A 16,744-nucleotide genomic window follows, 5' to 3' on the forward strand; every position below is an offset into this window, starting at 1 on the left:
TAAATACAGAATGTAACCTATCATACATGAATGATACCAAATTTTTAAGTTGATGTAAAAACTTATGTTCACATGCACTGGTTTTAAGTATAGGGAGTATAGCTTTCTGATTATAGTGGCCATATGGTAATAAATGCATGAGATATAATCAGAAAGCATTCATGTCATGATCCATTGCATCCAGCAGATGAGCAAAAGTTCAAGTAGAAAATTTCCCATACTTTTTTATGCTAAAGGGGTTCGTCCAATGGTGAACTTGGCAGCCGACATTACAGAAGTCTATTTTTCCAATTTGTCCAATTGTTCTTTTCGGTTGGTCAGCTATAATAAGAGCCCAATTCTTTGTAAGCAAAGAAGTTAAGACCAAAATGATAACAGAAGTCAATAAAATTGTCTGGTAGCTAGTTAGATGGACTCCAAATCTATATGTTGAGATAACACACAGGGGCACTTATAGGGAGATCTGGGGTTTTCTATTAAGTGAGGAAGAGATTAATTTGATGACCATTTTACCCACCCTACCCTTTTCTAAATTTAACATGAACACATGACTTTGTGCTATCTATCACTAGTCCATTGCAGTACATATTTAAAAAGGGGGACAAATTCAATAAAAGCAAATTGACTTACAAATGTGTGCTTGAAACATATTAGATAAGCTATTGAAAATACATGCATATTACTTCTGAATTTGAGATCGGGCATAGAAACTTTTAAGTCAAGAGATGGTAGTGATTTTCACTCATAAAGATTTTTGAAAATAATCTGGAAAACACATTTGGATAAAGTGTTTTCAATGAATTAGGTGATGATGACATAAGGCATTCTGGCAAAAGTATTGAAAGTACAATAAAAATCCATTTCTGATGATGAAGCATTCCACGCCAATAATGTATTAAGTCTGATCATATTTGAAAATGTACCTTTTTTTAGTAGCATTTTGGTAAAGTAGCATTTTGTTTTTGTAACATTTCTTTAAATTGAATCTATGCCATTTACACAATTTATTTCTGCTCTATGCCTGCAGTCTTGTCACTGTGATAATTGGTTATTGATTTTTTTTTTTTTGGCAAATAATTGTTATTTCAGACATTTGATTTGATTTAACATTTAACCATTAGAATTAAACAAGGTATATATCTAGGGTTGCTAAATGGCAGCTCATAAAGCTTCAAATTTATTTATAAATTTTAATAGATTTTTGCTTGTTTGCTTTGTTTTTCTCTGTTCCACACTTCATATGTTATGATTAATTTATGGTTACCCAAATCCTTATCCAAGTGTAAATTATTTAATATTTTTTGATGGCTTCTTGAAAATATACCAGAAGCCCCTTTCTTTTTAGTTTTCAATTCTGTATATGACATGTGAACATCATTGTTTGCACCACCCCACCTACACTTCATGTGTTGCAGCAATACAGACAACTTTGGATGGCTTTACAAAAGAGCATATGTATATCGACAAAAGTTATTTCAACTTTAAGACTGACAATATTTGTTTACTTTGAGCCAAGATGAATAAGTAGTAGAACACTTACCTGTAAATAAGCATACAGGGACATGTATTGTGTTGTTTAACAAAAGTAAAAAATGACTCTTATTTTAGATGGGTGATTCTTAATTGTACCACCACCACCACCTTTACTGTACCCTTTGTGGTTTTAGTCTCAACCCGTTTTGTTTTACTGCAGAGTTATTTACTATTATTGTATGTGGATGATTCTTCATTTTACTGCAGACTTGTTTTACTACAGAACATGTATCCTGGATTGAAAAACACCAAAATCTCTATTTGAAATTACATAAAAATACATGAACTATGTTTTCTAAAATTATTCTCTTTGTAAAATTCACACTAACTATTTTCATTTATTTATTCATTCATTTGTTAAATTTTATGTAAGAGTTGGAATATAATAGTAAATCTACAATTTATCTTCCCTTATCTAGGCCTTCATGTAGATTCACTTCAATTGAATTGGTTTAAATATCATAACTGTGTAATGCAATATTTAAATTGTGGGAACTTCAACCCTCTGATCCTTAGTACAGATGGAAATTATGAAAGGAAAATAAATTCAACTGTACTCAACAGTGAATGGCATGTTCTTTATAATGGTTGCAATTTCCTTTTCTTAGACTACAAATTTGTCTCCCAGAGTGAAATATTTGAACTAGCACTACTTCTCTATAATTAACTCCTCTGGTCACACGTCAGCCTGTTCCCACGGAACCAAGAACAATAGCCAGAGAGAAATTTGGACGCAGTGGTGATTTTACAGGAAGCAAGCTTTCTTACCCATTTAACAAGATTAAGTCCTACGAAGGATGTGAATCAGTATATTGATCTGAAGACTGTTGAGTGTAATACAGTTATGATAAAAACATGGGCCATGTCTATTCTATTGATTTCTAAGATGGCCATTGAGTTCAAGTATATAGCCATATGGCAAGACCTGATTTTCATTGATATTACCCATACAAAACTGCTAAATAGTGTACATTATTAGATTCCTTTGTCTGGGTCAGTTATATTGAGAGCTTAGGCTGCCCTCTCACAATATTGTGTACTGTAATATGAATGGAATTATTTGTAATCAACACTAGAAGGTTGTTGGCTGTCCATAAGGTGGAGTTATTGTCTTGGTTTGATTAGAGGCACGCGCCAATCTTTGTTTAGAGGCAGACCTCTAGTAAGTTGATATAAAGGGCGGCAAACATCACCACCTGCCCCTCTAATACCTGAGATTTTCTTTCTTTACACAAAGATGTATGATATGACAACAAACATAGTGTGTTAGTTTGTACAAGCTCGCACGATTCTTCAGGCCACAGATGCCAGGCTTTCTTCTACTTCCTGAATATGTGTGCATTCTTCATTCAGCTTGATTGATATTATTTTAATTGAACTTGCATATCAATATTTTTCTTCAGATGTAGTCAGTGATTGCCGTCATTATTTAGGCCTGGACCTAAATTTAGAGGTCTCCAATGTGCATGTGCAGAGTATGTTTCAAATCCAAATAGATATTTCACATTTTTCATTGATATACCCTAAAAATGACAATTATTGTGATTGTTCTTTTGACTAATATAGAACATTTATTCGAAGTATACATTTGTATCTTTAATTTTGTCACTGTTACTGAAACATTCCTATGAAGGGATGGTTTTTCAGATGACAGAAAAATATTTGACTAAAACAAATTGGAAGATACTTTATTTGGTGAGAAAATATGAAAATTACATCAGTTTAATCACAATACTAATAAAATTTGTAAAAAGATTTCTAAAATTTACAGTTAAATATACAATTGTTTCTTTTAAATAGATTGTGGTTTTCAAACTGTTTTTATTACTAAAAAATAAGATATACTGTAATTTATTTACTCAATAGTAGAAAGAATTAGGCCAAAAATTCACACCAAGGTCCATTAAGTGGGATGTGAGTTGGAAATGTGCTGATACCCATAAAGAAACCCATTAGCTAAAGTGGGGACCGTGTTGTCCCAAGGCAGATAACTGTTAAGGTGATTGATGTTGAGGACACTTAATTAGAAAGCTTCATTTTTTATATATCACATATGAAAACTGAACTATCATAATTTCATTGGAAAGTTTGCTTTAAACAACCCAAGGGGGAGATATATAAAAGGCTGCAGACTTTAATGTTGATGAGGTTAAAATACAGTGGAATTGCATGGGAAAGTGCAGTACTCCATAGTGGTCATAGTGAATGGGACTGTGTTACTGGCAGCTGGCGCGTGCCAGGGAAGGCCGTCTGTGTTCACCAGGTCATGTGGTTTTGTTATGCTGATGTCCCATAATGACAGGTAGGAGAGAGGGAGCCAATCATTATTCATCTTAAACAAGGTGATGGCTGTGACAACAGTGGCTGGATAACTGTGATCAGCACAGGCACGTGTCCATGATTGACAGGGCTTTACTTGGACCAATCACTAACACTTTTCGTATCTCCCCTGCTTCACAGCTTTATTGTAGAGGTCCAGTTGTCAAGGCTAAGTCCCTTTGTTAGGGGTCAATCTTAGACACCTGAAATTTGCATTCTATTCCCTGAGCAGGTTTCTGATTGAATCTTGAAGAACAGAAGGCAAAGGCCTAATTGACAGCTGTTAGGGCAGGTGATAGGATTAAAATTGGCACATAATCTCTTAGGGAGAGACATAAGGGCTTCAGCTTTAAATCAGTGAGCATGTTGACAACTCATGAATCAAAAATTAGATTTGATAAAATTGAAGACAATATATATAAATAAATTTTTGTCTTGAAAAAATAGTATATGTCAAAATGAAGAGATAATGATGATTTAATAATTTTGGTCAAGAAACTTGCTGGTTGTTTGGTGCATGTCCTTGATTTCTGACATAGAATGTCGTGTGTTCCCCTGGAAAATGTGATCTCATTAATCAGTGTTAAAGCCCTCCTCCTGATTACCAAGACAAAGCACAAAGACAGTGAGGGTCTATAAATCAATATGACACTGGGGCGGCCAATGGTTCTTGTAGTCTGCTAGGAACAGTTGTACTACGGTGTTGGTGTCAGTAGCTTAGCTGTCAGTGTTGTGTCGCACTGAACATTATTATTGTTGTCTGTGGCTTCCCTGTGTATCACTTAAGTTGAAAAAATTGTCTGTGTGTGTGTGCATATACATAAGCATACATACATACAGTTTTGCCTCAGTGTCTGTGTATTATTTGAAGAAATCGTGTTCATGTTTGACAAGATGGTGGCTGGAGGTAAGCATCAGCTTTCTTTTCAATTTCTTTTGATTTTTGTGAATTGTCATTTTTTTATATATTTTCTTCACTGTTTTAGATATAATTTTCATTGAGAACTTAGTACATGCTTTTAATTTGACATGTGATTCTAAGTGGGAATGAGTGGTTTGTCAAATCGATCTGCTTTATTTGTTGTTGGACCTCACTTATTACTCTTGGTTTGACACATTGTTTTGTCATTTTCTCAGAACTCTTTGACAGATACATGCAAACAATGCACCTGAACAGTTCAGTTGATGAAGATGTGTTTTTGATGTGATAGAAATATCATTTCCTTTTGTTTCTGACAGTCACATTGTGATTAGATGGGTTATCTAGATATGGTGTGATGGACAGTTAGGTGGTTATGGTGATGGAAAAAACCTGGCAAGGGACAGTTAATGTTGTGGTTGCCATGGCAATAGAGCCTTGTGTGTTGTGGAATGCAAAGTGAGAAAATAATAAATTACCATTAAATCTACCATTCCATTCTCTGTTTTCATCAAATAATCAGGGGAATGCAGGTTCAGATGATGTAAAGAGTCACTAAAGAGATGAAAGAGCTATACAAATGGCTATCGTATAAGATGTAAGTTCTGCATTAATTACCTCCATCATTGCAACAGTATATTGTGGTAAGATATTGTCCATATGACAAAAAAAGCACAAAGCAGCAGAGATAAGCAATACTTAAATTTTATAAAACATAATTTCAGTTTTTAACAATATTTGAAAATGCTATAATACTAATAAATATGTTCAACCTTACAGCTCATATATACCCCTTGAATATAAGATAGGGGTCCCCTATGATATTACTGCTGGACTATATGGGAGACTGTCATCTCCTCAGTATAATTTGTGTCTATAGAGTATTATAAACTATGCAGATAAATAATGGACTCCAGGCAGACATACATCCTTAATCCAGACAATGGAAACGCAATGAATATTTGATGATTTTATTGTGGATAGTGCATGTACTCAGTGTATGAAAAATTTATATAAAGCCTGTACCAGAAAGAACTATGGCATATGTATGACACCCAGACTAGTTTTACTTGTATTACTTTTAATTTTTTTCATAATTATTCTTATTATTATGTAGAAAATATTTTGATATGCTTTTTGTTTAGTTGGCAATGGTTTTGTTTCAAAAATTATATTTTATTTAAACCATACTCTTGAAAAAAATTCATAAAGTAGGTGACAAATAAATTTATAACTTTTGACTGATAAACCAGACATATTCATCATATTAATGAACAATAATAAAGTATTTTGAAATTATACACATATGTAATCAATTTATATGAAATGTCTCTTTCTTCACACAATCATGTAAAACTAAAATTTATAATATGATACACCAAATCCAAGCCCTAAAGCTTGTGTTAATATTAACATGACTGAATTGAAGGTTACATGTACGTAATACAGGATGATCAATATGACTTAATGATCTGCTGCACAATCCTTTAATTACGAAGAGGAGGAACCAGTGCAAGGATCCGCCATAATGTATTGATTACTTGCTTATGGGATTTTTTTTTTTTTCGCTATTGAACTATTGAATTTTTATTATTATTTTTTTATTTTTATTTTTGATAAATAGTGCTAAATAATATAAATATAAATATAAATAATTCTCTTTATAAATAGTATTTAAGAGAATATGGGATTTAAGTGTGTATAAAAGCTATTAACCTATTGTTGATGTTAGGAAAAATGACTGATACTGCATTTAGTACAGCAGATGAGAGATTATGTTCTAAGTCAAGAGATTTAAGGCCTACCGAGACATACAAGGACCCAGTTGAAGCAACTGAAGCTAACATTTGTCATTACAGTGCTCTTTGCGTAATTTGTCTGCATAAATGACATGACCAACAAACACAAATCCACGAGCGACATGGAATAGGACTGATGAGACCCAAAACTTTTAAATAAATGTAAAAATTTTACAGATTGTCAACCTCACTTCTAAAGAGCCACCAATCCTCCAGTAAGCAGAGAAAAAGTCCAAAAACATATAATGAATAAGTGTGTATGTTATATAAGGTTGCCATGGTGTTATCAAGGTGTACAGTAAAGGTGCACACACAACCCCTCTGCGTGGGCCACCTTTATGTGTTCACCTGCTGCCAGGGCCCACAGACACTCAATGGGAGCAGGTGGTGGGCAGCTGATGGCCCCTTTGTACACCTTACTGGCTGCTGAAACACATATGGAACTTTGTCTGATGGCAGTTATTTATTTGGCAGTTGAAATTTTAAAATTTGATCATCAGACCATGTTATTAGACTTGACTGTACAAGTAAAAAAAGATTTCCTCATTGGAGTTGGACCAAAAAAAAATGGGATCATACTCATTTGAGCATCTAGATATACCTCACTGATAAGGTCAGCATATTGCCTAAATAATCTAATTTCTTAATAAAGTGATAGCATTTAATAACATCCTAATATGTTTTAAGAACATTTTGTATATAATTTATTAAGAATATAAACAAGGGAAGATTCATGATTAAATAGATTACTAGAATTCATCTGTATCATTTTCTGCAATAATTGGTGTATTTTATCAGAAAAATAAAATGGTTTTTGATATTCTGTTTACTCCATATTTGCTTGTTTTAATACTTAAGGAGTTTATCATGAAGGTGCTATGTTGAATTATAGTATGTCTTGGAGGAAGATTACTTCTGCAGTTTTATAACCTTGAGATATTTTTAAGTCATGGTACACTTAATTACAATTAGTTGATCGAAACTTGTTAAGGTTTCTGCCCGAGCAGACCATACACTTACCCATGGTATATATATATAATAAGCAGTACTGTTACAATGTATTATCCACCACCTAAGGTTAGCAGTGGTATAATTTTCAGTATTATTGTGTTGTTGTATCTAGAGGGTTTATCACATTTTCACTCACAGGCATGGCTTGGCACGACAGATCCTGCGCCCCGGGCCCCTGGGTGGAACCCCCCCAGCTCTCCACCCAAACAGACCACCTGCAGACCAGTACCCTAGGTAATCCATTTCTTCCTATCACACCTATTTGTAGATAGTTTTTAACTAATACCCCCAGGTCCGTAGTATATATATGGTATAACACACTCCTATTCTCTTAGAACACAGAAACCAGCAGTTAGCATATTAAACTAACCTTTAATCCAGTATTTCTAGAATATTACTTAACTCTGTCCAAGTAAGATTAATTAAGAAAAAATGCATGTCACTTCTTCATTCCATAACCCTTTACTGGACTTCATGCCCTCAACAGTTATAAAAATAAAAATTGTTTTCCTTGCACAGACTAGTAAAGTAGAATTAATCTGTAATTATGCCTATCTTCACATACTTAATAAGCACTAGAAACCAATTTAGGCTAATATGGATGAGGTATGCTCTACTAGATGCCCTATTAGGTTCTATATACTTGATACTAGTTTTTCCTAATTGCTAAAAATGCTGTTTTTAGGACTTTTGACATGTATAAGTTTATATATTTTATAATATTTATTAAAATGCTTTTCATAAAACAAAGAATGCTGAAATGAAACATTAAGGTTAAAAAAGCATTGGATTTTTTGGTAGGCATCTTAATCAATAATAGGAAAACATTTTAAAGATATTAAGTTTTTAACATTAAGAGATTAGAAATAAACTAACCAGTACACTTTTTCTAAATCATGCTGAATCAACTGCTTTTATTGAGAAACATGCCAAGTGAAAAAGAAGAACAAAAATCAACAAAAAGAAAAGGAAAAAAAACACGGGCAGATGTTTATCGTTTGAATAAAAAAAGTAAACAGAGCTGAATAAATGTGTTTTTATGAATGGGTACTATTTTCTTATTTAACACATTGAGGCAGATGTTTCAATATAACAACCTGCTGTACCCATATTTTAATTTTTGTTGGTAATAAAAGCATGTTTACACTTAGCAAAGAACTGCCATCTTGGTTCAAGGTGAGTTCCCTAACAATTGAATTTTATTAAAGTTGGTTTAATCTTTAGTGACTTAAAGACATGTGCCCTCCTTTCCCCGTAAGGTACGTAATTAAGTCAAATTATTACCTAGGACTCTAAGAACAGATACATGTAGGACACCTGAGATTTGTCTAAACCTGCCTATTAACCTTTTTCATCTTTTGCGGAAATACGAAGTGCGCATGACAGGAACCGCCCGCCACAGGGGTCATAGTGGTCCTCTGCTGTTTCCAGCATGGCAATGCTAGGTGTAGATGATGTACAAGGTGCGCATATAAAAAGGTCGTATGAAGCGTGCATTGCTTTCTGTCAAACTAAAAAGGTGGCTGAAGCACAGAAATGCGTAAACTGTAGGCAAGAAACAGCTATTTGGACGGAGAATCAAGCAATTAAATATTTTATTTCTCAGTTTAAATACGATGCGCTTTACAACTAGACTTCACCTAAGCGTCCGAGCCTTGGCTGTACTTTCAATAGTGATGACGAACTAAAGCTTCGGAGTTCTTTTAAATGCTTCCGATAATAAAGATATGCGAAAGAGACTCGTTATTTTTTATATATAAAATCAAAATAGCCAGTAGACTCGTACACAGCTTTCAAGAGTGTGGACAGGTGCGCAGGCCTACGTCTTCACAATTTTGTACATGTATATATGCAAGCTGTGGCGATATCACCTCATGTACCGGCAGTGTCAATTCATTACGATTTTTATGTCTTGTTTGAAGGATATCTTAAGAGATTTTTAAAGTGATAAAATGAAAAGATGTCCTGCATTGTTTGACTCGTAGCTACTCTGTATACAGGTAAAACTGACACGCAGATCGTTCGTCGGTGAACTGATTAAATCGTTTGGTACCTGATAAGGCATCAGGTGTTACTTGTTCAATTGTTCGGTAAGGCGGGCGGCCACAACTACGACCTTTCCTCTGTAATTAATACCTTTTAAGTGTTAAATAGGTGAGACAGGAATTCTCGACTCGTTCCCAGACGATAATTAAAGTTTACCGTGTCTTACTCTAGTATATGTACAAAATTTACGACAGGTAAAAAATGTCAGCCTTTCGGTCTGACAAGTATGAAAATTTTGTCAAACTGAAACAAAAACAAAATTATAGCAAGAGGCCAAATCATTTGATTTTTAAATGTTTTCATGTGTATTTTCATCGTTTTCAATCACAGACAATTAAATCATTCAAATAAAGTGTTTCCCACACATTTCATACTTTTCAACTATCTAAGACAGTTAAATATACGTAGGCCTACTTTAATACTAAGCATATTTGTATTACTTTACAAATACGTTGTTGGATTATCTTTATTATCCATTTTGTCTTTACCATACATGTATTATGCACGTGTAGCTTACAAAAAGGCTTTTCTGCATTTTTTGTATTTTCCAATTCTCTTGTCATTGAGTTCAGAAATAAATAACTTTTTATTTCGCCGATAACGCGTTCAACAAGAGCCGATGTACTTTCTTCCTCGTATGTCTCTGCTGATCTTGATAATATGAGCCCCGTTTGTACAAATCAGTAATACGTATACGGGACTGAATACATAATAACAAAAATTTTATTAACGTCTCACGTTAAAAAAAAATAGAACCCACCCTGCTAAGGGTTATTAGGCTTCGTTCACATGGAATGTCTATTTTCTAAAAATCTATTTTCTATTCGCGCTATCTTATGATCACGGTCTGTGCCCTGAATATCCCGCCGCGTAATTACTGGCAGCGCGAGCCAGTTACTTATAGTAACTTATAGTAACTGGCTCGCGCTGCCAAGAATTACCGTGATCATAAGACATACCGCGAATAGAAAATAGAATTTAGAAAATAGACATTGCATGTGAATGAAGCCTAAGAGACTAAAACCTGTGATGGGCCTACAACATTTAAAATGATCACTTATCAATAAAACACACACAAAAAGGATATTACATACAAAACTTTTCAAACCTTCTCTTTGTTGTTACACAAAAAGTCGTGAAAGTTCTTGAATTGTTTGTAAGTAGAATCCCCGTGTAAAACTTCACAGCTTTTACTTTCTTTTTCCATAATCTCATGCTTGAAGTCTTTTCTTAATTTTTATTCTTCAATTTTTTCTTCAAATCTTTATAATGTTTTTTTTCTCGCATTTTTTACCCCCGAGTTCTATTTGCCAATAGTTCGTTATATCCGTTGTTTAACTAAGCATTTCTGTTTTCTATTAAAGCACCGTTGATCTCCTAATATTATAGTTTTTCTTCCCGCCTTCGAAATGTTCAGCGCAAACGCGGTGCCCTGCTTTTGAGCCAAACCTGCTATATTTTCCTTTCTTTCTACCATATTTTTCATTCTAACGGGTTTGTTGGGAACTTATTAAACCTCATGTGTCGATCTCGCTTACTGTTATTGTAGTAGCGGGACAAAAAGCACGTAAACCCAGCCATGGTTTTTAGCACCGCTGTAAGTGTTTCGACGTAGCAGGGCTCCCCTACCCACAATGCAATTTCAATTTCCGGAAAAGATGAAAAAGGCTAATTCCCTCACCTGTCATCACTTTACCTGTTCTGCCTCAGAAGGCTTGGAGAAAAAATGGTCGCAAAATTGATAGCAGTATCATTAGATGATGCTCACTAGTAATTTATGTACAATAATGTACCTCCATGAAGTTAGAACACCTGAAAGCTGGTCTGTGTAGTCTGTATATATCTATGTGTATAATGACATGTCAAAACAGCCCATCAAACACAGTTTAATATTACAGAAAAATGAATGCATTGATATATGGGGGCATTCACATCAAGAGTAGATGGATGAATTTTGTTCTACAATCTCTTGGTTTACACCGCCCTGTTTCTTAAACTTCCATTAAAGTCTGGATAAATTGCTTGATATTGGTTCATTTAAATATGTATATTTTTACGAGGATCAGATATAACTATCACAAGAAGAATGTAATATTTTACAAAGTTCATTGAATACTCTTGGGATGTTTTTGCCATCCGAGTTTGTCTCCACAAAATCCTTCTAACCTCACATTCCCATAGAGTCAAGGGCATTTGTCAAGTGCCTGACAAATTACAACAGAACAAGCCACATGTCCCATGAGAAGGGAGATATCCCAAGTGATTTTAATGAAATAATAGTCTAAGATTTCTTGTCATGTTTTCATTAAAGTTGTTAAGATTTTCTTCCATTTTTCGATGAATACATAGATCACCCACCACCTGTCTCTTCCATTCTAAATACTGCTGGGCAAAATGACCAATTTGCAAGTCCATTTAATTATTCTAGCCCCTCAGGGAACTTCCCCCTTGGAACAAAGTCTGCCTCAGAAATTAAGTCATTTCCTTAATCTCTGTTGGGCAAATAATGCTGATGATTTCCAATCTGGAAGCTCTTGTCGATGGAAATTGTCCATTAAAGGTGAACTTTGCCAAATAGGCTAAAAGCTTTTTTGAACAGACATTTGATTGGATTTGTTTTCTGTCTTCTAAGGAAGGTTAATGTTACTCTTTAGACATGGGGGCTGTTTAACAAAAGAGCTAGAGCACCAAAACTGATCTAAACTTTTGGACCAATGTTTTTCCCATTTTAAAATGATAAATTGGTGGTAGTTACTACATGTAGCAGTCCAATGAAATGAAATAGAGTATCTGTTTTATTATAAAAGATACATTGCCAGTGTTACACACAATTAATTTATTGAAGTAGAGTACTTTGGGTTTGTTTTGAACTGAAGTACGTAAACCCAATTTTGTAAAACTGTCACATGGGCACTTAGACTTCTTAGACCAAAGAGGTGTATCTTTTGTGCAATAACTGTAAAGTAAGAGTAGATGAAATCGTGTTATTGTGACTTTTTTCTCTATGGAATAAGTTTTTGTTAAAGGTGGCAGGACATACATGCCATTTGACTGTTATCACTCTAGATTGATATTGAGATCCTTAATGGCGTAGTCTGACAGAGAATGTATTATGACCATACACGGCCCTCTCTCAAGAGACCAGGGATAATGAATTAATTGCCCAGTACCTTCAGATCAAAAATAGTTGAGTATATTTATGCAGAAAAAAATGAGCTGGTTGATTTACATAAAATATTGCTAATGGGATGGCATGTCACAGGAGATTGAAAAAGTATAATGGAAATATGAATTTTGGATTGGAAAAAATTGATTATTCTCTCATATTCATTAAAGCTGTCTTTGGGCTAGAAGAAAAAACACTGTGAAGCAAAATATTGCACTATTTCATGAATTGATAAAAGTTCCTGGACCATTAAAGATCAATACATCATTATACTAGATTAAGAATCAACTTACATAAAGGCTAGATGTGTTCGAACTCATTTCTTTCTAAGCCAGTTGAAAGATTAGATGGAAATTTACCAACATATTATTAATAAGGAGAGTCATTTCATTGGAAAATACGGGAAATACTTGAGTTGACAAATAAGGACTAAAATAAATGGTAATATGAAACATCTCTACTTACAAAAGGAGTGAACAACATTACTGGGAAATCTTCCCACATCAATTATTTAGGATCTTTGTCTGTGCATTTGGATAATGCTTAATAATTTAGTGTAATCACAATTATCATAAAAGTTTTGCACAGTTTCATTAGCTGATTATTTCCAAGCTTTAGACCAGACAAAAGGCAGCACTGTGTTATTGTAATAGTGGTGTAGTCTACTATCTTTATCATGTATTATTCATGAATGTTAGCTTTCAAAGACATTAAGGTTACTAGGATATTTCTCAGTAATATGTCTGCGTTGTAGTAAGTAGCTGATAAATCATGGAGATATGAAAGGAGAAAAGTTACTGGATAGTACTGATAGCAATTTCTCATTCAACGTCTTATGGAAATGATGAATTTGACCTCTGTTTCCAAGTGCAGATATGACATAATGGAGTACTTTTCCCCTTGTCACATCATTTTTGTTTCTCAAAAGAAATGATAATAATAATAAGAAGAAGAATTATTACATATATGATGATGATGATGATGATGATGATGACTGAAATAAATATCTACCTGTATTACCTATGTTAAAACCCAAGCCCAAATAACTGAAGAACCATATAGTGTAATAAGTTTTCTCTTTGCCAACATCCTTTTGTTCATTTCCTTTACAGAAGACAGAAAACTGTTTGTGGGCATGCTCAATAAACAACAGACAGAAGAAGATGTCCGACAGTTGTTTCAGCCATTTGGGACGATTGAAGAATGCACCATACTAAGAGACCAAAATGGAAACAGTAAAGGTTAGTATTTAATATTAAAAAATAATAATTTGGAGTATGTGCACCCTAGTCATTAAACATGTTCCCAGTCAGGATCTAATCTTAAACCTTCCATAACTGTCTGCTTATTGAGCAGTGGGTTACTCTTACTTCTTGAGATTATAGAGATGTGTTCTGAACTATTGTAGTAAATAAGTAATTAGTACATTTTATTTGTTGCTTCTGCTAAAGATAAACTTGCGGTTATCTTTGCCTGAATTATTGAACACCACCATATGTATTCTTTTGTAATTTATTTGTTGATATTAAAACAGTGATATGTTGCTGAAATATGAATCACTTTCATTTGCAAACTGAAAGAAATTAATTCAATAATATGAATACCTATATGTCACATTGTAGAACTCTACCAATATTTCAGCTTTCATTGTACAACTTTTTAAAACTTTTTTTTTTTTTTTTTTTTTGCATTCAAATTTTGAGTAATTGCCCTCCTAAATTAAAAAGTCAGAAATCCCACTAGTCCATAAAGCATTTCGATTCCTATGTATTAATGCATTCACAAACCAAATATACTAGTGTAAATTGGATTACTAACTTTTGGATATAGATGAGACTTGTTTAATACCTTATTATGAAGACAAAGTGATGCCTGTATATTCCCCCTCTTCCATTAAGTTTTGTTTTCCCAGTGGATTCTGCCAACTGAGCAGAGTTATGTGTTCTCTAGATCATGGTCATTTTTTCATTATATTGTATATGCATTCTTATTGACTTTGACTAGGCGTGGGGAGGCAGAGAGTCCTGTTGCATGATTTGTTAGATTTTTCAGATTTGTTAAGCATTGTGTCAGATCTGTTTTCCTGCAAAATCTTCTTTTGTAGTTATGAACAGAAATTAATTTTTTCTTAATTTTCTCAAAATAAAATTTGAAAAAAAAAACATAAATAAAATGAATTGATATTCATTTCAAGAAAAAAATAGATAACTAAGGAATATTATTATTATTATCATTATGCACTGTTCTTGGTGGTTTATTTTAAATGTGAAATAAGTCATCCAAACAATTTTCAATAAAAGTTACAAATATTGCACTGACATTGCTAAATGCTGTAGTAATGAATTCTCCAGAGCTTGTCTGTCCAAATTATATTCCCTGGCAATAAACCTATCTGGGGCAGTCATCACTCATTTATCCCCACCTTAGATTGCACAGCAGTGCACGCAATCGTAATCAAAATGAGTGCTTTTAGTAATTTCCATGTACTGAGATTCTAGAGTGTATGCATTAGCAATATGCACACTAATTATATTTTTTCATTTATGTCCATTATGAGAAGACATCATTCAAAGCATTCAAAGAGTATCATCAATCAAAAGTTCTGCCCTGGGAATTCACATGCATAACAGCACTTAGACACTCCCTGATATTTCTAAATGGAAGTCTAAGAACTACTGCCTTTGCCAAGACATTTTGGCTGCTGGTCCTATTTCGAAATGTGCATTTTTCTTCTGGCAAGTTTTCATGCAGGTAGACAATTTTTTGGATGAATGTATTCTAAATGTTTACCACAAGTTGGAAATTTCAGACCACTCCATAGTAATTTCTCTTATGTGGCACTGATTTTGCCATTATGTTATAATGCAGCTTTTCCTCAAAAGAGTTAACTCGGTATTGTTTATTTATTTATTTGTACTTTGTTTACGTTGTTACAGAGGGGGAAATAAGCAAATAAAAGGGTGTGAATCTAGCTTAGTGCTTTTTTGGTCCAATCTCACTTTTTGAAATATTTTAAGTCTGAAGGAATAAAGTGATTTGAAACTCAGGGACTACTCTTTGGTTTAAAAGATCCATCTATTAATCATATTTGGGACAATTTCTGTCTCAAATTTATGACTGATGTTCCTTTTATAGTAAAACCGAAGATACACCAATTTGTGGGAAGCTAGAAAAGAAAAGCCCAAAGGAGGCATTTCAAAGTAAAATGTATGGCTTGCTGGTTGGGTGTGGTCTATATTCAGGTTATACAAATAGGTATACATCTTTAATAGTGCACCACATTTTGCCAGCTCATGTGGGTTTACATTGTGAATATTATACAGTTTCATATAATGTAAAGTAAATGCCAGTAATAGCATTAATGGAAAGAATATAAGATTTTATGCATTAATTTAATGAGGATTTCTCTATAGCCATTGAAGACATCTTTAGCAAATAAAGTTTTTCCTGATTGATATCATTTATAATTAATTTTGAAAGTCTGTCAGCACACTAGTTCTGTGCATCTAATGTATTGGAACTAGTGATTTAATTTTAAGTCATAATGTACCTGTATGGTGAATTAAATATTGACCTTTACAAGGTGACACTATTCTTCCTAAGCAGCTGTAGCATCATCCATATTACACTTCATAAAACATTAAGAACAGAATGGTGCATCATATAGAAAGCCGTTTCTGGTTCTTTATCTAGTAGGAAACGGGCACGTGTTGGAGAGTTAAACTACGTCAGCCAAACTGGAGACTCAGTCCAAACAGGGTATATATTTCAAGATGAATTTTGCTTGGTCATGCATTGTATTATAGAGTTTATTTCAAAACCAAAAGTGTAGGGATTTGTGAGCCAAAATTTGTGATTTAGCTGTATAGCTATGCTAGGCATGCTGAAGGACTAAACTGCACAGATCTGAAATGCTAGATCTGACTTACTCAACGGGTTGAAATTGCACAC

General features: G+C 33.7%; 1 protein-coding gene across 12 annotated transcripts in view; it reads left to right on the top strand.

Annotated features, from left to right (window-relative positions):
* The window catches only part of LOC106172442 (CUGBP Elav-like family member 3-A), an 82,576-nt gene that overhangs the window by 42,136 nt on the left and 23,696 nt on the right, over nucleotides 1-16,744 (top strand). For 10 of the 12 annotated variants that reach the window (XR_015332778.1, XM_087003943.1, XM_087003945.1 and 7 more), the window contains exons 4-5: nucleotides 7,720-7,815; nucleotides 13,906-14,034. Coding sequence is in view for 11 of the 12 variants with exons in the window: in XM_087003943.1 (XP_086860069.1) it covers nucleotides 7,720-7,815; nucleotides 13,906-14,034 (225 nt within the window). In the remaining variant the exon portion in view is untranslated. The remainder of the gene's footprint in view (nucleotides 1-7,719; nucleotides 7,816-13,905; nucleotides 14,035-16,744) is intronic. The other 2 variants (XM_087003941.1, XM_087003942.1) reach the window with 1 other exon arrangement.

Source organism: Lingula anatina, chromosome 2, assembly GCF_051362555.1.
Source record: "Lingula anatina isolate TDL-2025a chromosome 2, LinAna3.0, whole genome shotgun sequence".
Taxonomy (NCBI): domain Eukaryota; kingdom Metazoa; phylum Brachiopoda; class Lingulata; order Lingulida; family Lingulidae; genus Lingula; species Lingula anatina.